Raw genomic sequence first — 26,240 nt, 5'->3', positions numbered from 1 at the left:
CTTGTGGGACTTGGAGCAATGGACCACGTGGTGTGCGATTGGGCCGGACGGAGCGGTGTTGGACGGCAGCCACCAAGACGACAAAGACAAGATAAGGCCGCATCCGCGTACATTTTGACACAAAAGACGTGTTTCTTTCGTATTTGATCCCCCTCGTCTTGTGTTTGAGGTCTGGTGCGCGGGATCCCGATTAGGATATTTATTATCGGCGCGCATTTACCTGTCCTGCCTTTTTCATTTGAATAAACCCTTGTATTATTTTCCTTTCCCATTCAAACCTGTGCTGCTTCAGTTAATGTCCTCTCACAGGACCGGAGCTACGCCGGCGTGCTGCAGTTAAGTGCTTTCGCCGCAGCCTCCATTTCCCTTCTTCCTCCCGCGCGGCCATAGCCGAATCCGTGTTTGGATAGTTGCCTCCGAATAAGACCGTTTCGGCTATCCGCAACTCTGATGTTGATTGGAGTTGCGTGACAATATTATCTGTGTTTACAGGGTGTATATCTGTGTACTGGAGCGCCAAATCCTGAACAAGGACGTGATATACCCCTGTGTTTCAGGCAACACCTCAACTAGGGTCTTGTCCATTGTTTAGGGGGCCGCTCAAAAATTTTCATAGAAAAATATTGGCAAGAGATAATTTATTATTTCATTATGTTTGCTCATTATTAGCTTTCAGTCTGACAGGATTGTGCAGAGGCAGTACACTTACCTCTTAGCAGTTTAGTCTCACCCCCGAGGTTTGTTCGAGGCCCGAGCCCGTTCGGGCCCGAGGTTCGGGGCCCGAGTTCGGGGCCCGAGGTGCCCCGAGGCACCCGAGGTCTCACCCCCGAGAAACCCCTGAGTTTGATTGTTCGTCCAACTATAAATTGTCAGTTTGGTCAATTGGTTCATTGCAGGCAGAGTGTTTCACCACAAAGTCTGCCGGTCTCTGAAGGATGTGAAGCAGGGCCCCAGTCTGCTCCCCTCCGTTTGTGGACGTAAAATATCCCATGGTGTTTTTACGAGGCGTTTGTGAGTTTTCGCCTTCACCCTGGCCAACTCCCAAATCCCTGCTCTGACTCGCTGCTTCGAAGGCAATGCCAAACCTCCCAGCCTAATACTTGCCAAGCTTCGGTGGCACTGATGCTTTGTCCTCCTAGCGCTATGAACCACCGCCATCATAAACTTTGCATGTATGCTTGTTACACACCATTCATTTCATTGATCTGATATTGTTTGTTGCAGCCTTGACTTTGCTCCCAATGACTCCTCTCTTTTGATATTTGAAATCCCACCTGCTTGGCCACCAATTTGCCGATGACATGGAGCGGCTTCAAAGCAACCGAGACGTGCCTGACCAAGAAATCTGAAAATTTATTTTACTGGCATTGTCAGTTCATGGAGCAAGTGCATTGAAGTCAAGAGACGCAATACTGAAAAAGAAATAAAGGATCTTGCCATGTCCTGGACACTCTTTCTCGTTCCTATAACTTTTTATGTTTGAGTTCCTCTCGTACTTGACTTTGCAATTGCATTCAATATTGCATTCAAAACAGTTCCAGCTGAGATTGTAACAGTTCTAATCGGTATTTAGAATGGGCAAGACCGTTGTTGAGGAAAACAAACCGACAGCACCACCAGGGTCTGCACACTCGCCAGTAAAAAAAGAAATAACCCAAAAAACATCCTTGATTTAAAAATAGGAAACCTTATTGCACCATCTACTTGCTTAGATATGAACAAGCCAGTTGCACGCGATGTGTGTTGCAATCGTTTGTGCATCTGATTGCTCAGGTGGTTAACCTGGCTTTAATAATATAACCCCCATCATTTCACGGCCAGCGCTGGGTATCCTCCCCCACACCACCCTGGGCAGTACAGGTATCCTGCTAGCTTTTAATAACGGAAAGTATTTCAACAAGAAACTGGAGCAATGCGACTGCATCGCCAATGTCTCAACATAGTCCCTGCCTGTGACAATGCTGGATGCCCTCGTTGACTGTCTTAAAATAAAGAAGTTTGATTTAAATCCCTTCAGCTGTTCTCAAGTATCACATTTTTACCAGACATGACAGGTTTCACATCGATCGGTGAAGCGGTTTCGGAGAAGGATTTTTTTAATATCGGCTTTCAACCTAATTTGGCTGTCAAACCACGTGATATATCATGTCACAATTATCACAAAAACATTCTGCATTGGGTATTGCTCCTACCCTGAAAGTTTTGTCTCAATCGGACATGTGGTTGCTGAGAAAAACGAGGTTTAGCCCGCTTACAGATGGACAACCTGAAAACATAATGCCTCCTGCCACCTTCGGGGGCGGAGGCATAAAAAAGGAAACACATTTTCCAAATTGCTACACAGTACATTAAAACAAGTTGTGCTTCTCTTCACTCCTCGTCAGTTGGACCTGTACATATTAATCGTGCGTGTGGTGCCCTTGGACAATCTGCGATGTTGAAAAATTGATCATCGTGGTTTGAGGCTCCCGACTTCCTCAGCAATGAACACTATTTCCTTTGGGATTTGTGGATTTAATTATTCCAGGCTCACTACCATGTCCTAATTCCTCTCAAATCCACGTCGTTAAGGTTTACCAGTGCTCACGTAGATGGTTATTTATCCAAAATGTTTAGGAGTTTGGTAGCACCACCCGTATAAATAAACGACCAGTCACATACCACACGTTTTTGACTGTACTTTCAATGATTATCATGGTAAACCAATTAGCACCAATGAGGGTACCATTCCTTTCATTCCCCCTTCCCACATAGCACACTATCATGTAACAATTTGCTATTGACCTGCCATACCTGAAACTTGGCATATCACATACCGATGATTTTAGGATGCCATGTTAGAGGTCATGTCAGGTAAAAATGTGATAACTTGAGAACAGCTGAAGGGATTTAAATCAAACTTGGCACAAGTATGTATGATGATGTAAACATGAACCGATTAGATTTTGTTTGCATGAGGTCAAAGGTCAGAGGTCATGTTGAGTAAAAATTGTTTCTGTTCTAGCTTGTGAACCGGTGATGGGATTTTGACGAAACTTGGTATCAGCATATGTTATGATGCAAAGATGAACTAAGTAGATTTTGGCATCAACGGTGAGGAGTGAGGTGATTTTGGTGAGGTCAGAGATCATGTCAGGTAAAAATGTGATACTTCAGAACAGCTGAATGGTTTAAAATCAAACTTGGTGCAAGTATGTATGACAATGTAATAATGTGGGCGCGGGCATATATCTGTTGAAGCCGTCACGTCGAAGAGTGTCGTTGTAGTTTTTAATTAGGGCAAGTAAAGTCAACAATGTTGTTAAAGTTCCCTCTGAAAGTTTTTCATTTTCTCATTTCCTCGCCATGATCACCCAAGCCTGTGAACTTGCAATTCCCGAGGTGCTTGCTTGATGACTACTTGTGCCAGCACCTATGCAGTTTGATATAAGGAAGGAAAGCAGTGCATTTCAAATTCCTGTGCAAGCCATTGCCTCGAGCCTCGTACTGTCGATCTTTGTTAAAGAAATCGCTGCTGCCCCAGCGGCACAGGGCGAGGCTTACGCATCGTCAAACAAGGCTACAGTTTTGGTCTAATAACAGCTGAGTGGACAACAACAGGGTGGCCCAAAGGTCAGGAGCCATATAGGATTTTGGAGGTTGGATTACAATGATTCATTCTTCGCTTGTACATATATTATTTTAAAACGTGTATTTAATCAAATTGATTACCCCTTATTTTCCCCCAAATAAATGGTGGCAGTAAAAGTAACAAAAAAAACATCGGGGCAATACCCTTGGTGCTCACCTGGTAGAATAAACAGTATACTACACTGAGTGAAGGTATTTTAAACCAATTTCAGTGGTTGCTAGAAGACAGCGCAGCATGTGGAATCATACAAACATAATCATGAGATTTCAACAAACAAAGAAGAAAATACCTATTTTGGGGGGCAACCCCCCCAAAGGGGCGGATGTTTTTTAATGCCGTGAACAAACTTTGGTACATCATGGGTGATGAAGGTTGTGGTCAAGTTTCATCAAAATTGCTTCTGAGAAGTTTCTGTGAAGAAAGCAAATTCCTATTTTTGGGGGCAACCCCCCCACCTCCCCGTATACCCATATATGAATATGAATGAATGATCGTTTTAAGGCCATTTTTCCCCGCTAGAGCGGGGGTTAGCCTTGCGGGCCCCATGACAATCATGATTCCCTGTTTGAGGCAATGTTTTTATGGCCGGATGCCCTTCTTGACGCCAACCCTTGGTCACGCTCTTACGATGCGCAGGGATACGGTGTACCTATTCTAAATCGGGGTACACACCGTGATCATTCATCCCAGCAAGCTGGTACTCAAATTGCCGACCTCGGAAGGATGACAGGCTGAGTCAACCCCCCTGGCGTTCATTCAGCGATCGACCGGTATTCGAACCCAGGATCCTCGGATCCCAAGCCGGCACCCTAACCGCTAAGCCAACGCCAGGCTCATAAAGGGGGCAGATCATACCCATAAAGGGGCAGATTTTTTTTTTAGTGCCATGAACAAACGTTGGTACATCATGGGTGGTGATGGTTGTGGTCAAGTTTCATCGAAATAGTGTGTGTAGTTTCTGAGAAGAAAGCAAATTCCTATTTTGGGGGGCAACCCTTCCACCCCCCGTATACCACGAAAGGGGCAGATTTTTTTTTTAGTTCCGTGAACAAACTTTGGTACATCATGGGTGGTGACAGTTGTGGTCAAGTTTCATTGAAATAGTGTGTATAGTTTCTGAGAAGAAAGCAAATTCCTATTTTTGGGTGTCAAACCTGGATACACTTTGACTCCGGTAAACCCCCTTAGACCCCGATTTAAAAAAAAAACTTTTAATTTTTTTAAAAAACGAACTAGTCACAACATAACTAATATCATTTGTGCCAAGTTTGGTCACAATCCCTTCAGCAGTTTCGGAGAAGAAGTTGCAATTGTTTACGGACAGACGGACAGACTGATGGACGGACAGACTGATGGACTGACGGACTGATGTACGGACAACGCGCCATCGCATAAGCTCCCCGCAACTTCGTTCCAGGTGAGCTATTTAGAGAGTAGAGCTTGCTTATAAATGTCCAAACATCATATGTATGTAGAATCAAAAGGCCTGCAAGTTATCGGCCAACAATTCAAACATTGACTGTAATTTACTCTTTCAGTGGTAATCTCGTATTCTAATTGATTTAATAAATATATTCTCTTTACTATTAGAGAAGAATATAGATCTTTTTAGTCCTTACATGTTGTATATTTTTTACTTTATACAATACAAGTGGATAACCCAGTTCCACTGAGCTCTTGTAAGGGAATTTGTTCCCAATAGAGTGCGGAATATTTTAGGAGTTTGCTAGTAATGTACTTTGATAGCATAATTGTCACTAATCAATGGAATATCTACGCTGAAGCTGAGTGTACATGGGCCATGTGAACGTGAACATGGGCCATGAAGCCATGTGTACATGAGCCTGTCACTTTGCCATCACAGACAGGTTGGTGGTCTCTGTCTTCTACCGTCTCCTTTTTGGTGAACCCTCTGTTTTTTCTGTGCCTTGCCCTCCCCCCCCCCCCCCTCCTCCTCAGCCCCACATTTCTGCAGGGCACACGGTCCACCACCAACCCCCTTCTGGTGAAACTACCTAAATCTAGGATCACTGCTCACTTCGCTCATTTGTTCCTCTTTTTTCCCACCTGTAGAATAAATTTCCACAATCTCTTCAATCTTGTTCTTCAAGACAGTTGTTCAACCACCAGCTCAGATCATCCCCAATCCAAAACCATCATCTTTTCTACCCTCGTTAACTCCTTCCCCAATCACTCCTCCTTCCAAAATTCCAGTTTTCTCTCCTGGGAGTTTCCTTCTATCCATCCTGTCCACCCCATGTGTTCTTTCCTTCCCCCATTCCTCCCCACTCCCCCCATTCCTCCCCACTCCCATTGTTTGAGCAAGTCCCTCTATTTGTCCTTCAACTCTGCTGTTGATGTCCTCTCCCCTCTCTACTGCTCCTTTTGTCCTGTTGCAACCTGGTCCGTTTAGTGTACTTGCTCTTCCATGAGCCGAGACTGTATACAAAAAAAACACCAAACTTAAGAATGTTTGTAAGGTTTATCGGTGAAGTAAATCAACGAAAAGGTAATTGTACATTAGAGGGATTTGACTGAATAGTTTGTGGTTATGTTATTTATTTTACTTCTGGAAGGTGTGCAAAGCAGCAACTCTATGCCTATACACCGCCCATATACACACAAATTAGTGGAAGGGATGTACAAGGGAATGAAGGGAAGAGTTTTGGTTGGTCATAGGATGTCTGAGAAGTTCAATGTGCACATCGGTTTGAGGCAGGGAGGCGCTCTCAGCCCACTCATGTTTACCATGGTGATGGAGCTAGGAGCTGGTAAGCAGGAAGGTAAACATAAAAGATATTCGGGGGAGGATTTTGTATGCGACGATCTGGCTGTTGTGGAAAGTGGGCGTGAGATTCAGGAAGTGCTGGGGAAGTGGAAGGAGGCATTGTGAAGCATGTGCTGAAGATGAGTTTGGAGGAGACAGAGGTGATGTGGGTCGGGCAGCAGAGAAAATAAATGAATATCAGGTTAGAGGGGAATGAGATCAGACAGAGAAATAGTTTTGAGTATCTGGGGGGGGGGGGGGGGGGGACAGTGACCCGGGATGGTAAGTCAGAGGCAGAGATGATGAGGAGGAGAGTTTGGGTGGGTGCGAATGAATGGAGGAGGGTGGAGGGATTAATGGCAGCCAGAAAGATTTCAAGGAGATTGAAAGGAAAGGTTCTGCTGTCTTGTGTAATGCCGGCCGACCTTTACAGTCTGGAGACTGTGGCATTGACAGAGAGAGACAACAACAGAGGTTGCAGGTTTGTAAGAATTGGGTCAGGAGGATTGTGGGATTGTAGGAGTGAAGAGGGTGGATATAAGGAAAATGAATGAATTGAGGGAGGAGATTGGTGTGCGGATGACCTTGACGGGGAGATTGATGAAATGCCGGCTGAGATGGGTTGGACATTTGGTGCGGATGGGGGAAGAGAGAATGGCAAAGGCAGCAAGGTAGGAGGAAAAGAGGTAGACCGTGGTTGAGATTGAAGGATTGTGTGAGGAGTGATATACACAAGGTGAGAGTGGTTGGCAGATGCTTGGTGCCATTGGACCTCACTCTGTATAAAGAGAAGAGTAGGAGGAGAAGAAGAACATAGAAATCGATTAATCCTGTGGCTACTCACTTTGGATCACACTGTATAATAAACATTTTTTTTGTAAATCATTCCTCTTTACTGCTTTGAAGATCACATCTTTATCCCCGTGTCTTTTGAAAATCCCACACTTATTGTAATCGGCTCGGTCTGTCTGATACTTGGCAATAAATAAATAAAAACATTTTGCACGTATGTTGGTCACTGCCGTTTGTGTTTTGTGTTTGTTACTTGGCCAATTGTTTTTTTTTTTTTTGCAAGTATGCTGCTCACTCCGGTTTGTGTGTGTTTGTGTGTTTGTCTGTCCGCTCACTTATACTTGCCTACAGGTCACAATTTTAAACCGATCTTCACGAATCTTCACCAAATGGAATGGTAGAGTTCTTCACCAAATGGTCCGACAAAATCCTATATATTTTTGGGGTCAACAGGTCAAAGGGTCAACATAGGCCAAAGGTCAACCACTTTTTTTCAAATTGCTAAAATCTTCATTTTTCATTCGATTGACTTGAAAATTGAATGGGATTTTCATTTCAGCAAACTGAATTAAACCAGCAACAATTTTTTTGATGAGCATGGATCACAAGGTCAACATAGGCCAAAGGTCAACCACTTTCTTCAAATTACTAAAATCCTCAATTTCCATCCGATTGACTTGAAATTTGAAAAGTATTTTCACATCAGCTTAGTGAAACCAACCAACAACTATTTTTGAGGTCAACATAGGCCAAAAGGTCAACATAGGCCAAATTTCTGGAATTGTCAATTTTCATCCGATTAAGTTAAACTTTGAAGACGATTTGCGTATCAGGACACTAAATTCAACCTCTAATTATTTTTGAGGTCAAAAGGATGCTCTACTGAGTGCCATTATACTTTGTTCTGTTTTGCCAAGTGTCGCTCTATGAGTGATTTTTCATCTGTCTGTCTGTCCATCCGTCACGCTATCTCCTCTGAAATGGTTGGGCAGAAATTCACCAAACTTGCTAGTTATGATCACCATTTGGCAAGAGGTGCACAAGCAGTATCATATTTGGTCCCATTCCCTGGGGTAGAGTCAAAAGGTCAAGTACTGAAAAATGCAATTAAGGCCACATTTCTATACTTGTTTTAATGAAACTTTGGATATGCAATCAACATTGGCGGACACATGAAATATATAATGATTTCTTGGATTTAACCCCCGGGTTCATACCGCAAGTGGCAGGGACTTTGAAATTGTTGTTGTTGTTGTTGTTGTTGTTGTCGAGGGCCTTATGTATCGAGGGTAGATATGGCAACTTTGACAGAAGGTGGCCGTTTGGCCCATCATGCATGTGCTGTATGTATATCCCATTAACTTCCTCTTAATTTATTTATATTCTACGTGCTAAGCCCATTCTTTCCATGCACGATGAATCTGGATGTTGTTAGGTCAAGCTAATTTTATAATTGTGCATCAACTGGATGATATTAATTAGTCATGCTGGGCCACACACAATGCCTCATTAATTGTCTCGGCTGGGCATTGTGTTTGTGTAATGACTGTGTTAATGGCCATCTAGTTCCTGAAACTGGTCTGAACCTGAATCTCGTTTCTAGTTTTTATTTCATTTTATGTTTTTAGAATTCCTTGTCACGTGATATCTTTCACCATAATGTTTCCCTTTGGTTTGCATCCTCACAGCTTCTGGTTGGTTATGAGCAAGGAACAGTGGTTCTTTGGGACCTGAAGTCCAAGAAAGCTGAATACAGATATTACTACGATGAGGTGCGTCGGCGTTTTGTCTTCTGCTTTCAAACACAACCTCTGCTACGTATAGTGTCACGTGGTGTGTCTTTTGTGTAAAGGTTTGCCTGCAATGGTTGGTATTTGCATTCCCTATTTGAATGGAAAAAAATCTCGAGTTTATGCAATACGTGGAGTTCCCAAAAGAGCATTTGTAACAATTGTTTTTGAGAATTTTTTCATATTTATTAACTCAACTGGACTATGTCCAGCTGAGTTTTTGTCGACACCCAGTGTCCGTCGTCTGTCTGTCTGTCTGTCTGTCGTCTGTAAACAATTCGACGTCTACGCTCTAAAAGTCACAAATATTGATTAAATTTGATGAAACTTGTTATGTAGCTAGTTTAAGTCTAGTTTTTTTTAAGTAGACTAGTTTAAGTCTATGCGTCTACGCTTAAGACATAAACTAGTTTGGGATTGCATTTGGGCGTTGCACGCCCAAAAATGGGCGCGGCAGGGCGGCCATATTGAAAATCAATTTTTGTCATATATTTTTAGCACATATAAACTATATAGTTTGTGGTTCTATTATGCATATTCTAACCATATTGATATAGACTAGTTGAGTTCAGGTTCCCTGGAACCTCTGGTTTTATTAACAGCACGGAGCCCAAAAAACCAAAGGCCCCCCCCCCCCCCCCCTGGCTGGAAAGTAATGAAGGAATGCAGGAAAATTTCATCAGGATGGGGGTGCCACAGATTATTGGTGCATCGTAAAATTGAGGGGCAAGGGTCTTCAAGGGACTTTGCAGACGAACAAGGAGCACTTTAAATGGCACCAACAAACAAGTGGTTTCAGCAGGGCCTCCCAGAAAGAAGGAGGCCCGGGATGGTGCGCCAAATGATAAGGCAACCTCCCAGGAAGCTACTCCTGGGTTCGGGCCCCTCGTTTTCTGGCAGCATGCCTGCGGGAACACCGACTTCAACGGTATCCTTGAACAGACATTGCAGAACCAGGATCACAACCCTTAAATACTTCAAAGGCAGAAAGACCTTTTGAAGGTCGTCACAAACGTACACCAACAATGAAAAGTGCACGAAGTCATGATTGCCTGAAATTCAAATATAGCAATGATTTCTGATACTGTATGCCAATGTCTTCCCCCATCCAAAGCTTTATCTTCCCCCATCCAAAACCTTGATATTTTCTACCCACGTTAGTACACCCCAAATCCACCTCTTTCAATATCCGACTTGATTCCTGAAATTCCTAGTAGTGTCCATTTGTTTTATACCGTGTATCCTCCCTCCTCCCCTCCTCAGCCCTCTCCCTTCCACAGATCTACCCACGTCCCCGTTCTCCACTGTTGTTGTGCTTGCGTGCTTTCCTCTCCGTCTCCCGCTCCCTTTATTATATGCTTTATGTGTCCGTTTGTTTTTTTGTGTTTAATATGTTTGCTCTTACATGAGCCTCCACTTTTATACACAAAATAAAATAAAAAATAAAATAAATGATGTCCTGATTTCTGCATGGGGGAGGGGGGTGGGGTGGGCAGGGTTTCTTCAATTTCTCGTATATGAATACGAAACATTCCCAATAGGCTGCAATTTTGAGTCTCGATGTCAATGAGGAGCGCAGAGTCTTGTTAATTAAAATGTTTGTGTCTTGCCTGAGAGAATATCACATTAACTGTGATGCGGATAATTGATCTGCCTGAGAAGCAACAAAGATCAAGTTTATTAAGCCGTTTCCTGACTTCATTATGCAGTCGAAGTGATTATTCTTTGAGCATCATCACAGATCTTATGACCAGGGGTCCAGGAAGATTTCAGCCGTTCGGGTTTATGGGGATTGCGATGCTGGAAGTGGGTTGGCTTTTGTGCAGCATGCTTGTAACGCCACCATCGAAATGGCTCAGGGAGCTGGCGGGAATCCACGGAGCAGATGATTGTTCAAGGCATCGAGTGAAGGCCAAGAAATTGGCAGTCCATTGTGGGGAAGGGAAGATGATCTTGGCTCAAGGAGCGTAGAGTGTGGGAGGATGAAGTCTCATTTGGCTCACATGCTGAATTGAAAAATTGCTGTGCTGCAGGGGGAGAAGAAACAGCGAGGGCTGGATGGGGCTCGCATTGGCGGCAAAGGGGGAAATGGGGGAGGTTGGGGGGCTTTTTGAAAATTACATGCAAGGATTCTGCCATGACATATTACTGTCTTAAATAAAAAATGACGTTTTCCTGTCACCGATTCTTCGAGTTAATTTTACGTTACATGTGTAAACTCTCCCAAATTGTCGTTTTAATCCGAATACCTTGTTTGCAATTATAGACCTTCCAACAAATTAATGAATTAATCTCCACCCTCCCATTCTGAATTTTGTTGCCCACACCTCTCTCGTTCCATTACCCAGTTTGCTGTGCTACCCTTTGGGGGTGGGGATGGGGGATAACCTTTGTTTGCTCATTTGTATATTTATTTATTTATTTGTATTGTTTTCTATCAGGCAATCCATTCCGTGGCATGGCACCATGAGGGGAAGCAGTTTTTGTGCAGCCATTCAGATGGAAGCCTGACGATGTGGAATATACGGAACCCTGGCAAACCCGCACAGATCATGGTACCACATGGTGAGAGCAAAGCAGATTGTGACTTTTTATTCCAATTAATCTCGCTATAAGACAAGTTAACTATTCTTGGCAACTATCATGAAAGAGCATGTTTGTGAAATCAACTTCCCCATCCTGTACTTGGGTAAGTGACAACCTCAGATGGAAATGCACCTTATCTCTCACCAGCGAACACAACGATGTCTTAAACACCACCGGCCTGCTGTTTTTTTTAGGTGGGCTTGTTTCTACATTGGCTACAAGGTTTTCAATTTCATTTTTTTATATCGGCGAATTACCTCGACTGCTACGCTTTTCAGTTGCACAATTTCGATCACGTTTTGTAATGCTTTTCCCAAATTGATTAATATTGTTCTTTGCTTTTGATCCCTGGTGTTGGGCTAGCGGCTAGGGTGCCAGCTTAGGATCCTAGGATCCTGGGTTCGAATCCCAGTCGATCGCTGAATTAACGCCAGGGGGGTTGACTCAGCCTGTCATCCTTCCGAGGTCGGCTAATTGAGTACCAGCTTGCTGGTAATTCCCTGCTTGTCGTAAAAGGCGACAAAAAGGGTTGGCGGCAGGAAGGGCATCCGGCCGTAAAACATTGCTTCAAAAAGGGGACCGAAAAACAACAACAACCACGGTCCCCGAAAAAGGCCAACCCCCGCTTGCGGGGAAAAAATGGCCTCTAAAGGTGGTTTTTTTTTTTTTGCTTTTGATCGCTCTCATTTGAGGTCACTGATGACATCAAAGTCTTATTTGCAGAGCTCATCATTTTGATTCCTGGTTTCTCGATGCTTCACCGTTAAGCTGGCTGGCTTAAGATTTTAGGATCCTGAGTTTGAGCCCCTGTCATGCTGTTAACACAACACCAAATGGGTTTACGCAGCATGCCATTCTTCTGAAGTTGGCAAAATGAGTATCGGCTTACTGGGAAGAATGAGCCATTCGAGTATCCTGTCAGAGTCGGAGTGGCGACCCGACCAGGATTGTGCCCAATAGCCAAGAAAAAAGCATCTCAGCAGCTCTATCTTATGCGTCTGAAGATGTGAAAGTATGCTTCTTCTTCCCCCTGATGTTGTGTGTATACATGTTTGCTGAAAGGAACTTGAATTTTAGGCCAATCTTGTCTTGCTGGCAAAGCCTGAAAGTGGATCTATGTGTTTTAGACTGATGTTTAAAATGCGCTAGCTTGTACGCTCTGACCTTTGGGATGTTGTCATTCGTAATTTAAGCTCATCTCTTCATAAATACCAGATTTTATTATTGCAATCTGTGAAATGTGAGGGCATGCACAGTAAAATGTATTGTTTGTCTTCCATTCCCCAAATCGATGCACTTAAATAACATTAGTCCATGATTCGAAGGCAATCTAACGCAGACTTCAACAATGGAATGAAATGGTTATGATGAAAAAACTGAGGCATGAATCTCATGGAAAGATCATGCAGGACCAGCGATAAGAAAAGATGCATCTGTGCTTCGGCAACAAAAATGTTATGTTTTTGTTTAAAAGACAAAAACAAGATTGGAGCATTTCACAGCACAGAGCTTCACCAGTATATATGCATTATAGTATATTTGAGAATTGCTGCAGGCTCCCTTACTCATTCACTTACTCATTCGCTTACTCATTTTCCTACTCATTTGCCCACTCATTCGCCCACTCATTCAATCACTCATTCACTCACTGACAGAATTTCATCTTTGAAAAAAAGTAACTCAAAAATTTTAACAGAAGGTCACCAGGGTATGTAAGATAGATAGATTATTATGTTCTATCAAAGAATGAACTGCGTAGTTCTATAGAAATTGTACAGTATCTATATCAAAGTAGGTCTCCACATGAAAGCCCACAGAATCTTGTTTCTCACAGTCTGAGAGTCCTTTAGGTGCTTTTTTGCAAACTCCAAGTGGGCTTTCATGTGTCTTTCACTCAGGAGAGGCTTCCGTCTGGCCACTCTGCCATAAAGCCCAGATCGGTGGAGTGTTGCAGTGATGGTTGTCCTTCTGGAAGTTTCTCCCATCTCCACACAGGATCTCTGGAGCTCAGCAGAGTGACCATCGGGTTCTTGGTCACCTCTCTTACCAAGGCCCTTCTCCCCGATTGCTCAGTTTGGCCGGGCGGCCAGCTCCATGAAGAGCCCTGGTTGTTCCAAACTTCTTCCATTTAAGAGTTATGGAATCCACTGTGCTCTTGGGAACCTTCAATGCAGCAGAAATTTTTTTGTAGGCTTCCCCAGATCTGTGCCTCAACACAATCCTGTCTCTGGGCTCTGCAGGCAGTTCCTTCGACCTCATGGCTTGGTTTTTGCTCCGATATGCATTGTCAGCTGTGAGACCTTATATAGACAGGTGTGTGCCTTTCCAAATCATGTCCATTCAATTGAATTTACCACAGGTGGACTCCAATCAAGGTGTAGAAACATCTTAAAGATGATCAAGAGAAATGGGAGGCATCTGAGCTAAATTTCAAGTGTCATAGCAACGGGTCTGAATGCTTATGTCAAGGTGATATTTCAGTTTTTTCTTTTTAATAAATTTGCAAAACTTTCTAAAATCCTGGTTTCTCTTTGTCATTATGGGGTATTGAGTGTAGATTGATGAGGGAAAAATGAATTTAAACGATTTCAGCATAAGGCTGCAACATAACAAAATGTGAAAAAAGTGAAGGGGTCTGAATACTTTCTGAATGCACTGTGTATATATATATATATATATATATATATATATATATATATATATATATACACACATGTATAGATAAGTTCAAAACACACCTGGTCACAAGTGTGCCGCACTGACCGGGTCCTCAGTCGAGGTCCTCAGCATCATCCCGTTTCGGCCCGTCAACCTCGATACGGTCAGCTAAGGTGGGCCAGCAGGGGCACATCCACATGCAGAAACTGCACCTGGATGCGTACATACCCCCACCTCCAGCCAGTGCGAACAACAACAACAACAACAACAACAACACCTCCACATCCAGAATCCACAGCACCAAACAAACATGGTGGAACACTCAAACACCCACTCAAACACCCACCCGCAACCTCCGCTCTGCTGGTACCAACCTCCTGACCCCCCCCATCCGGACCAAATTTAGATCCTGGGGGGACAGGGCCTTCTCCATCGCTGCTCCCACCCTCTGGAACTCGCTACCTCACACCATCAGAGACTCCTCCTCACTCACCACATTCAAAACATCACTCAAGACCCACCTGTTCAACACTGCATTCAACATTTAACCCACAGCATCTAACCCCTGACTATCTCCTCTCCTTCTCCCTCCTTTGTGCTTTGAATATTTCCCTATTGATTCTTCTTTTTTTGCAATTGTCTTTATGTTTTGCTATGCGTTATGTTTTGCACTCTGTCAAAGCGTCTTTGGGCTTCCTGAAAAGCGCTATATAAAATAAATGCATTATTATTATTATTATTTATACCCTTCACCACTCACCAAAAAACACACCAGATCATTCATACACACACATACACACCCATACACACACATACACACATACACACACACAACACCAACCAACCACCTACCCTTACATCATACACCACTCAACACACAAAAACACACACTCATGCAAAAATTAATTCATGCAAAAACACACACCCTCACCCACTCACTCATATACACAAAATAAGAAATAATAATGGTAACAAAAAAAAAAACCACACAACCAATCTTCACCGTTTTCGACATGCCCGTATATATATATATATATATATATATATATATATATATATATATATATATATATATATATATATATATATATATATATATATATATATATATATATATATATATATATATATATATATATATATATATATATATATACAGTATATATATATATATATATATATATATATATATATATATATTGTTACGGACACGACTTAGATGTTATGATGGGCCGAGCGGAATGGCCGCCGTGTTCGCACAGTTTACCCGATTACACTCGAACGTTGGCCGAATCGCGCTACGCTAGATCAATGAAGGAAAGGACACAACGGCTGGGATTAAATGACACGACACAAGGGGTACAGTTCTCAAGACCTCCGGAGGAGGATATAATATGGGTTATGCAGAACGTTTAGATTACACGGCACAAGAGGTACAGCACAGAAAGGTGGGCACTTAAACACGGTCTTATCTTAGCCCCGACAGACCACAGACAAACGGGACAAGACTGACTCACACAGGGATTGATGGCAAGGAGGGGCAGGCAGTCGATGGCTCAAGGTGCACCTTGGCTCAGGGGCAGAATCGACCTGGTCCGGTCCAGAGAGGCGGGAGGTATCTCTCAGCGCTAGGAGGTGGCGTCCTTTTGTCTTCGTAGCTGAGCCGCATCTGACGTCACCTCCGTCTTTCTGCGCATGTCCAGCGGGGAGTGACACGCCCTCGGCTCGTTAGCTCCGCCCCAGATGGAATCGGTCCGCCGCTTCTTATTGTGTGCGGGGGGTTACCGGGCTCCGCCCTTGACGAGGAGCTGACAGTCAGCCCCTGTGTGGTAACCCCGTCGGAGCACATGGTCAATGGCGGCTAACCAAGCCGGAGTGAGGACGCACACTCCCCGCGCCGCCCCCGCTGTTGTTGTTGTTGGTGTTGTTATTCCATGAGGAAGAGATGCGGGGAGGTATTGGGAGGTCCTAAACTTACTACTGGTGCCATACAATCACATTCTGGTGCAACGAAGAGTCAGAATTAATGGAAACGAGTCCTTAACTGACATAGACTAAGAATAACTAGCAAGATGTCCGAAAGTTGTCTACGTGAGATGCGGTGGACCTGGGCACGACATTTAATGGGGGAAAAAGGGGAAGGTCGGGGCTACAGAGTGTTGTTTACAGACAATGGGACTAGGGAATGGGGGATTGGGGATAGTTGGGGAGTATTGGGGAAATAGGGGAATAGGGGAACAAGCGGATATGGATGGAGGCCAAATCCCATATCCGCAACAATATATATATATATATATATATATATGTATATATATATATATATATATGTATATATATATATATATATATATATATATATATATATATATATATATATATATATATATATATATATATATATATATATATATATATATGTATATATATATATATATATATATATATATATAGAGTAAAATATTGGGGTGGTTTGGATAAAAACCACCTTTAGAGGCCATTTTTCCCCGCAAGCGGGGGTTGGCCTTTTTCGGGAACCGTGGTAGTTGTTGTTTTTCGGTCCCCTTTTTGAAGCAATGTTTTACGGCCGGATGCCCTTCCTGACGCCAACCCTTTTTGCCGCCTTTAACGACAAGCAGGGAATTACCAGTGAACTGGTACTCAATTAGCCGACCTCGGAAGGATGACAGGCTGAGTCAACCCCCCTGGCGTTAATTCAGCGATCGACCGGGTTTCGAACCCAGGATCCTAGGATCCTAAGCTGACACCCTAGCCGCTAGCCCAACACCAGGGTTTTCCCTGGTTTCATCCAGGGTTTGGATGATACATTTTAAAAGAAATTGAGGCACTTCCAACCGGAAAGTAAAATTAGATCGAAAATTTGAGTAAATAATGAAGAGCAGACCCTATCTCAGGTGCCGTTTCACCCACTTCACAGCAGGCTTCTTCAGGCCAATAGATCCTGATCCTCGGCACATCTGGGTTTTATTCATAATGTGACCACTTCTGGCTTGAGGTCAGATGCAGGAGTTTTCTTTTTGCAAACCTCAAGCAAATGCACCTCGAAGCACATCATTGATGGGCTGCTTTGTTCTTTTTTTTGTTTTTACTCATACATGATCTGGTGGTGTATGAGTGTCTGTGCGCTTGTTGTTATTGTGTTTCCGGGGCACGACATGGGTGATTTCCTGTCTGGTTTGGATGTGTTGAGGTGTGTTGTGATTGTTGGAGTTTCTGTTAGGTGTTGTACACATGCGAGTGTGGTATTTGGGATCGAGTGTTGTTGTTTGTTGATCCAGCTGTTTGTACCATCAAGTTTTCACCATTTGTATGAGTGGTGTGCATTGTGTGGGTATGTCCTCTGTCTCGCCAGTTAGACCACCCTCTCGGCTCTTCACATGCCATGCTTCCAGTATCGATCTGTGTCGTTTGGTGGATGTCGTGTCTGGGACGTGGAACCCATCAAAGTCAAATTTGTGGCCAGATTGCAGGAACTGATGTGCTCTACTGACTGTCACCTTTCCCAGCCTGACTGCTCTATCATGTTCATCTAACCTTTGTTTCAAGTTTCTTCTAGTTTCTCAATGTAGAATTAGTCACAGTATCTGCATGGCGAATGGTAAACTGCTGCTGATTTATCACCAGATTATTCATATATTTATCACCAGATTATTCATATATTTATCACCGCATTTATCACCAGATTTATACTGATTTATCATCTATAGACCAATCAGCCTGCTCCCAATTATCAGCAGGGTCAAGGGATGCATCATCGCTTCTGATATCAAATCCTTCCTCTTCTCCAATGGCTTGATCTCTGATCATCAATTTGTATTCAGACCAGGCCACTCTACTCTGGACATGCTGCTTCTGCTGTCTCAACAATGGATGGAGGTTCTCAATGCCAAACAGGAAATCAGAGCCGTCTCCCTTGACATTTCTCGTGCCTTCGATATGGTCTAGCAGCCTGCGCTGCTCACCAAACTCTCCTCTTATGATATCCTTAGAAATCTCCACGCATGTCTTGCGGACCTCCTCTCCTGTCATAGCAAACGTGTGGCTCAAAGTGGAATTCTATCATCTCCCCTTCCTGTTCAGGCTGGATTTCATCAAGGCAGTGTTCTGGGCCCTGTGTTTTTTCTGGTCTTCATGAATGATCTCTCCGACTCTCTGGAAAATCCTCTCTATCTTTTAGCTGATGACTCCACGCTCTGCTGCTCCATACCTCATCCCTTAGAACGGCAGTCTGCAGCCTCCTCACTCTCTGCAGACCTGGAAAAAAAAATCACAAACTGGTCAAACACGTGGAACATGTCTTTCAATCCTGACAAATCTCACACTCTCACTATGTCTCTCTGAAAGACTGTCTGGAAAACCCTCCCATCTACTTTCTCAACAATCCTCTTGAAGAAGTTCTCTCACTCAAGCTTTTGGGTCTCACTATCTGCCCTGATATTTCCTGGGAAAACCACATTTCAAAGCTGACTTCCAAAGCCAGTCACCGACTGGGCATCCTCCGTCGTGCGAAGTCCTTACTTGGCACTACTGAGCTTCTCTTCACATCCGTTACTTTAATTCGCAGCTTAATGGAGTACTGCTCTCCCCTCTGGGCTGGTGCACCTGCCTCACATTTAGCTCGGCTTCACACTGCAGAAACCAAAGCTTTTGGAATCATTGGTGTTTCCTGCAATTAAGTTTATTCTGAGGACCTATCACTCTCTCACCGCAGGCAGGTTGGTGGTCTTTCTGTCTTCTACCGGCGACTCTCTGCTCACCTTCACTCTTTTATTCCTCCCTTTTCCCACCTCTGAAACAAACTCCCACACTCCTCCCTCTAGGTCTTCAAAACAGCTGTTCACCACCATCTCTTATCTTCCCCCATCCAAAACATTGATCTTTTCTACCCCCGTTAATACACCCCAAATCCATCTTTTTCAAATTCCGTTTTCTGTCCTGAAAGTCCCTGTAGTGTCCATGTTGTTTTTCCCGTTTACCCGCCCCAGCCCTCTCCCTTCCATAGACCTCCCGATGTCCCTGTTCTCGACTGTTGTTGTGCTTCCCTCTCTCTCCCCCTCTTGTCTCCCTTTCCCTTTATTATATTATGTTCTATGCGTTAGCTCTTACATGAGCCTCAACTTGGTATACAAAAAAAAGGAGTTGATATTGTGTCCTTCAGTTTTGAAAAGGCATTGCGGATGGTGCATAGAGGCTTTTAGGCTACACCAATCCGTGTTCTGCGTACTATCTTGCTAATCCATTCGGAAAGGCCTGTGTGGTATGGTGGTACACAGTGCCCAAGCGTGTCTGGCCCATATATCTCTGGCTCGTATGCAAATGGAAGGGCTGCGAGAAAAATATGAGGGAGGGAGTGAGGGGTAGGGTAAGGATGGTGGATCATTGTGATGCAAAACAAATTAAAAGCCATTGATGGATAATCGTGATTCTTTTGGGCATAAACAGACAGGATAATCTGACATGATAATCATTAGCCTTCAAAACGCCTTTTATGTGTACCACGCCTCTCCTCTTGCCTTCTATTGTGAACAAAACGGTCTTAATCAAAACAAGGTTCAATTAGGACGATTACGACAGAGGCATCAAGATGTGATCATAGTTTAATAGAGGAGTAATATACAGGGTGTCTCCAAAAGATGTCGACATACACAGTAGTCACATTAATATACAGGGTGTGTCAAAAAGATGTATACACACACAGTACAGTCACATTTAAGTTGCCTTGTAGTTATATGTAAGTTTGCCTGCAGTCATATGTAAGTTACCTTGCAGTCATCGTTGCTTGCACACGCGCAACGGTCTGGGGTCTCCCACATCATTGCTTGCACACATCTTGCACAGCACCATACGTCTCAAATTCAAATTTATCACAAATTCTTGCAATTGCTATTCGTGATGGCGTTCCATTGCAAATTCACGTCTCCACTGTCTTTGCACTTCTCACACATTTTCGAATTTCCAATACCACTTCAAAATTACTTTGTGTTGGTCAAATGTCAAGCCACCCTCTGCCATGTTGTTTATGCTTTGAATTATGGGTATCATTTCGCTTTTGGCTTTGTGACTAACGCCATCTGTTAGGTGCATGTCACACTAATTAGAGGCACATTAGAATTGGGTTCCACCATGACTACTTGAACATATATTACATATATTACGTATATTTGTGTGTGTGTGTGTATATATATATATACATATATATTATATATACACACACACACACACACACACACACACACACACACACACACACACACACAGTCACGTGAAAAAGTAAGTTCACCCCATGTAAAGTTTTGACTTTATCAACATATTTCAACATACAGCTATTTGATCTTCATTTCAACAATATTGATAGATAGAGGTGATATAATATAGCAAATATCATGAAACATTTACATTTTGTAGTCCATTGTATAATTTAAATAAATATAAATGCAAATTTCGCATGTGGAAAAAGTAAGTACACCCCGACATTTATCACTGCTTCAAATACCTAAAATTAGAATCAGGTGCACCAGCTCAGGTGCAAATGATTAGAACATCGTGAGAGAGGATCTTGGAGGAACCTGTCTTATTTAAACCTCAGACATTTAGTTTGGTTTGCTCTTTGTTGTTGAAGTGTGTGGCGTCACCATGCCAAGATCAAAATACCTCTGCGGCCTTCAGAAAGAAGGTCATAGATGCCTACGAGTCTGGGAAGGGATTTAAAAAGATCTCCAAACAATTTGAAATCAATCATTCGACTGTCCGGAAGATCATCTACAAGTGAAGAAGATTCCAAACAACTGCCAACTTGTTCAGGCCAGGCCGCCTCAGCAAGTTCAGCCCGAGAGCAGACCACAAGATGCTGAAAGAAGTCTCGAAGAACCCCAGAATGTCATTACGGGACCTACAGGTAGATCTTGGCACTGTTGATGTCAAAGTGCATGAGTCTACCATTAGAAAGAGGCTGCACAAATTTGATCTACATGGGAGGTGTGCCAGGAGGAAACCTTTGCTGTCCAGAAAGAACATCAGGGCAAGACTAAAGTTTGCCAATGAACACCTAGGCAAAGACCAGCACTTCTGGAACAATATGCTCTGGACAGATGAGTCAAAGGTAGAGCTATTTGGCCACAGTACCAGAAGACATGTTTGGCGAAAAACCAAAGACAGCATTTGACCGCAAGAACCTGATACCAACTGCAAAGCATGGTGGTGGAAATATTATGGTTTGGGGCAGCTTTGCTGCATCAGGGCCTGGGCAGCTCACCATCATAGAATCCACTATGAATTCTTCATTGTACCGAAGCTCAACCGAGGGTGCTTGAGGATAATGTGAGGCCATCTGTCGGAAAGTTGAAGCTCAACCGAAGGTGGACCTTGCAACATGACAATGACCCTAAACATACCAGTAAATCCACCAAGGAATGGCTGAAAAGAAAGAAATGGAGGGTTCTGGAATGGCCAAGTCAAAGCCCGGATCTAAATCCCATCGAGATGTTGTGGGGGGATTTGAAACGAGCTGTGCATGCAAGAAACCCATCAAACATCGCACAGCTGAAAGAATTCTGCATGGAGGAGTGGGCAAAAATTTCTCCCAGTCGATGTCAGAGACTGGTAGACAGTTATAAGAAAGGCCTACTTGAGGTTGTTTCTGCCAAAGGGGGCAATACCACCTATTAGAGCCAAGGGTGTACTTACTTTTTCCACATGCGAAATTTGCATTTATGTTTATTTAAATTATACAATGGACTACAAAATGTAAATGTTTCATGATATTTGTTGTATTATATCACCTTTATCTGTCAATATTGTTGAAATGAAGATCAAATAGCTGTATGTTGAAATATGTTGAAAAAGTCAAAACTTTACATGGGGTGAACTTACTGTTTCACGTGACTGTGTACATACAGACTTGGCATTTAATATGGAATTGTTTTTTTTTCTTGACTTGGGTTTACTTTCTTAACTCAGTATATCAATCTGGTGAGTTTCTTTTACACTTTGGTGATTTATTTGTTAAAGAACCATGTCACTGATTGTCTGTCGCAGCAAGAAGTCAACAACAGGATTATATCACAGGTGGCGTGGCAAAATGTAAGAACAGGTGCATTTGATAATTGGCTTCACAGTCGGGTATACAAGGATTGTTGCGTTCTGTATTAGTGGAAAACAACTGCTGCACATCTACAAAAGTTATTGCCGCTTCATCTGGAGATGGTCCGTCAACTCGACAATGCTGTTTGTCATGGAGAGGTGGCTTTACGAAATTACGGCATGAAACAGCATGCTATTGCTCAGCAGTATGGCATCACTCAAGGTCAGGTGTCAAAGATCCTGAAACGAAATGCTCAGAGGGGTGTCCCTAAACCAATACCGAGGCCAGGACCTCCCCGCAGAACCACAAGGAGGGATGTTCACCAGCTGCACCGGTTAGTCCGCAATGGCCGTACCAAGTCAGCTAATCGGTTTCGGGCTGAGTGGCAGCAACTGACAAATGTGCCTGTATCCAGAAGGCTAGTCAACCAACAACTGGTTCAAGCAGGCTATCGTGCCAGGCGTCCCCTGAGAAAGCCACGCCTGACCAGACAACACCGCCAGCGCCGATTGCAGTGGGCCAGAGAGCACCGTCAATGGCATCCAGGACACTGGAATCACGTGATCTTCAGTGATGAGTCTAGATTTCTGGTCTATCGTCAAGATGGCCGTGTCCGAGTGCGCAGACAAGTGCATGAAGCCTACAACAAAGATTGTATAGTGCCAAGAGTCTAAGCTTGAGGTGGTGGGGTGACCGTTTGGGCTGCTTTTAATGCAGGGGGCAAAACTGACCTGGTTGTTCTGAATGGAAACCTGAACCAGTTCAAGTACAGGGCCATTCTGGAAGAAACATTGCTTCCATTTGCTCGTGCAGCCTTTCGAGGAAACTTTGTCTTCCAAGATGACAATGCACGGCCTCATTGTGCTTGCATGATCCAACACTTTCTTGCTGACCGTGGTGTAGAGCATATGGAGTGGCCTGCCATGTCCCCGGATATGAATCCGATAGAGAACTTGTGGGCAGAATTGATGCATCAAATCGACAACTTGGACCAGCAGCCTGCCTCTGTGTGTGAATTGCAGCAGGCTATTGTCACTGCTTGGCAAGCGATTCCTGTCCAAACCTTGGCAAATCTCGTGAACAGCATGCCTCAACGTGTACGTGCTCCTGAATGCTCGTGGGGGTTACACGAAGTACTGAACTGTAATTTTACTGTCTGTAATCCCAGTCGTAATTCAACTTTTGTTTTTGTTTAAAAAAAAATTGCCTAATGTACAAAATAAAGACATACTTCAAATCGTACGTACAGAAGTTTAACACAGTACTGTCCATGAATTGAGTTCGATATCAGTTTACATCACTTTCAAGGATCAATTTATTTGTTTCGAAATGTCAAATGTGGTTTTTGTTTCTTTTAAAGGTCACATTAACAAAATCTAGAATAATTTCAACATAATTCCAATGAACTTTTGGTTGTAAAACATCTTGAAAAGTAAGTTCACCCCCACAAAAAAAATATTCCATATTAAATGCCAAGTCTGTATATTCATGTAGTCATGGTGGTATTATAACCTTCTTCCATGAGTCTCATTTAAATTAAAACAAAAATTGCCACTGAAGAAAAGCTGTAAAATAATTCAGTCTCTTCTCATCGTCATGTTTTGATGCATTTAACGTTTGATGTTGCCACAGAGAGCGACTTAAAAATGCATTTTTGTGTCGATCTTGTTTTGCTTTGAAGAAAGACATTGTGCGAACATTTAATCGGAAGAAAATAGCTTTTACACTGTGGCGCATGGCACGGGGCTCTCGTAAACACACCAGGCATTCATTCCATGGTTTCTCCCTCTTGTTCCCCATGTTGTTTTGCAGAACATTCCTATTCATTATGAAATTTCTTTTGTCTTTGCTTTTTTTTTTTTTTTTGCTTTGCTTTTTTTGTGCCTAAAAGCCGACGCTTTTCTTCATTAGAATTTGATTGTCCAGAGTGGGTCCTTTTGGTGAAGGCACACAACCCTTCTTTGTTGTTGCTTGCATTTTGCATTGATTCACTCTCTCCCTTTGGCCTTTTTTGCATTGTCATTTGCAGAATAATAAGTGCCTTTGACAAGTACAAATCTGAATAATTTGTTAATTACAAAGTAATGGTTTCAATACAGGTTTAAGTGAAGTGTTGTGTTTTGACCTAATTCCTCCCTCCCATCTGTTTTCTTCACAATGTTTTCACCTTCACAAAGCATCGTTTTCTTTTGATTTATCATGCTTTCTTTATCCCTTTAATCTCACTCCTTATCCTCTTGGAAATCTACCTAACCCCACCATCTTCATCTCCCTTCCTCACAGGTGTCCATCCTTTCCTGTCAATTTCCTTTTCTTTGATGGTCTCTCTCTCTCTCTCTCTCTCTCTCTCTCTCTCTCTCTCTCTCTCTCTCTCTCTCTCTCTCTCTCTGTCTCTCTCTGTCTCTCTCTCTCTCTCTCTCGCGCCCCCTGCTGGTCGTTTGCATGCTGGTTGTACTGTCATGGCGTCTGCTTGTGGAGGCCTGTGAGTGCTCTGTGTTGTTGCTCCATTCCCCCCCCCCCCCCCCCCGTTTTCCCCCCTCTGTGTCCTTGTACCTGTTTGTGGAGTCTTCCTGGTGATTCCCATATACGTTGAGACGGGAGAGAGAGCCGGAGAGCACAGGGTGATCGCTGGTAAGGGTTCGCCGTTTTTGGGCGTCGCCCGATCGGTGTTTGCTCCTTCATCTTAAACCTCTATTTCCTTTTTTTCCTTTCGTTTATCCTTCCTTCAGTTTGTTTTGTTGCCTCCCTTTTCCGAAGTTAGGGAAATCGGAGAGGTCTGATTGCTTCCCATTCCCGGAGTTCGGGTAGGGAAGATTGTATTATATATTCACCCTCCCCGAGTTGGGGAGGGGTTGTAAGTGCAGCTGTTCCAGCATGGCAGCTGCACTATCTCGATTTACGGCCTTTCAGAGCCTGACCCGTAAGCACGGGTTCTTTTGTGTACCTCCGGAACGTGAGGTTAGTGTCGAGGACGTTGTCCTCGCAACCGGTCGTGTTGTCGGGATCGACAAGGTTGTTGCCGCTTCGCGGATGAACAAGCGGATCGTTATTTTTTTGTCCGACGTGGATTGTGTCCCACAAATTGTCGAACAGGGTTTGACAATCGATCCAGATTTATTTGTAATGATTTCCCCACTAGATAGCCCAGCGATAAAAGTCGTGATATCAAATTGCCCCCCATTTGTATCCGACGATGTACTAATTAAAGAGTTGTCCCGATACGGTACCATCGTGTCTCGTATCTCCATGATTCCCTTCGGGTCACGAAACAACGATTTGAGGCACGTGGTTTCATTCCGGCGGCAAGTATTTATGATTTTAAAAAATTCCCAGAAGGATTTAAACCTTATAATAAAATTAAAACATCAACAGAACGAATATACAGTGTACGTGTCCACCAACGTTCTAAAATGTTTTGGCTGCGGACAATTTGGGCATGTTAAGCATGACTGCCCCCGAAAAGAGAATTCTCCACAAGTGCAACCTCCCCTCCGAACCGGGAATAAGCAACCCCCCCACCTTCCCACCACCGGTCCAAACCCTCCCACCACTGACCCAAGCCCTCCCACCACCGACCCAAGCCTTCCCACCACCGAACCAAACCTTCCCACCACCGAACCAAGCCCTCCCGCCGCCGAACCAAGCCCTCCCACCACCGACCCGAACCTTCCCACCATCGACCCAAGCCTTACCACCACTGATCCCAATCTGTCCACCACCGACCCAAGCCCTCTTACCACCAATCCAAACCCCCCCGCCGTACCCCCCTCCCCTCCCCTTGAAACAGGGGCCCCTCCCTCTACTGAAGGATCTAATTGCAGCCATCTCCTGTTAACTATAGATCTCACCCCCCAGGCGACATCGTCCAATCACAGCTTGTTGCCTGCTATAACTGATCCTACCTCTCCCGCCGTGGTA

The 26,240-nt window shown here is 43.6% G+C and overlaps 1 protein-coding gene across 9 annotated transcripts in view; it reads left to right on the top strand.

Annotated features, from left to right (window-relative positions):
- Nucleotides 1-26,240, top strand: part of STXBP5 (syntaxin binding protein 5) — a 282,257-nt gene that overhangs the window by 147,635 nt on the left and 108,382 nt on the right. For all 9 annotated transcript variants that reach the window (XR_013621432.1, XR_013621431.1, XM_078768412.1 and 6 more), the window contains exons 7-8: nt 8,879-8,962; nt 11,422-11,545. Coding sequence is in view for 7 of the 9 variants with exons in the window: in XM_078768412.1 (XP_078624538.1) it covers nt 8,879-8,962; nt 11,422-11,545 (208 nt within the window). In the remaining 2 variants the exon portion in view is untranslated. The remainder of the gene's footprint in view (nt 1-8,878; nt 8,963-11,421; nt 11,546-26,240) is intronic.

The sequence above is a fragment of the Myxine glutinosa genome, chromosome 14 (genome assembly GCF_964187855.1).
Source record: "Myxine glutinosa chromosome 14, kmMyxGlut1.1, whole genome shotgun sequence".
In the NCBI taxonomy this organism is placed as follows: Eukaryota; Metazoa; Chordata; class Myxini; order Myxiniformes; family Myxinidae; genus Myxine; species Myxine glutinosa.
Note: the sequence above shows the minus strand (reverse complement) of the source record. Positions and strands in the feature narration are given on the sequence as shown.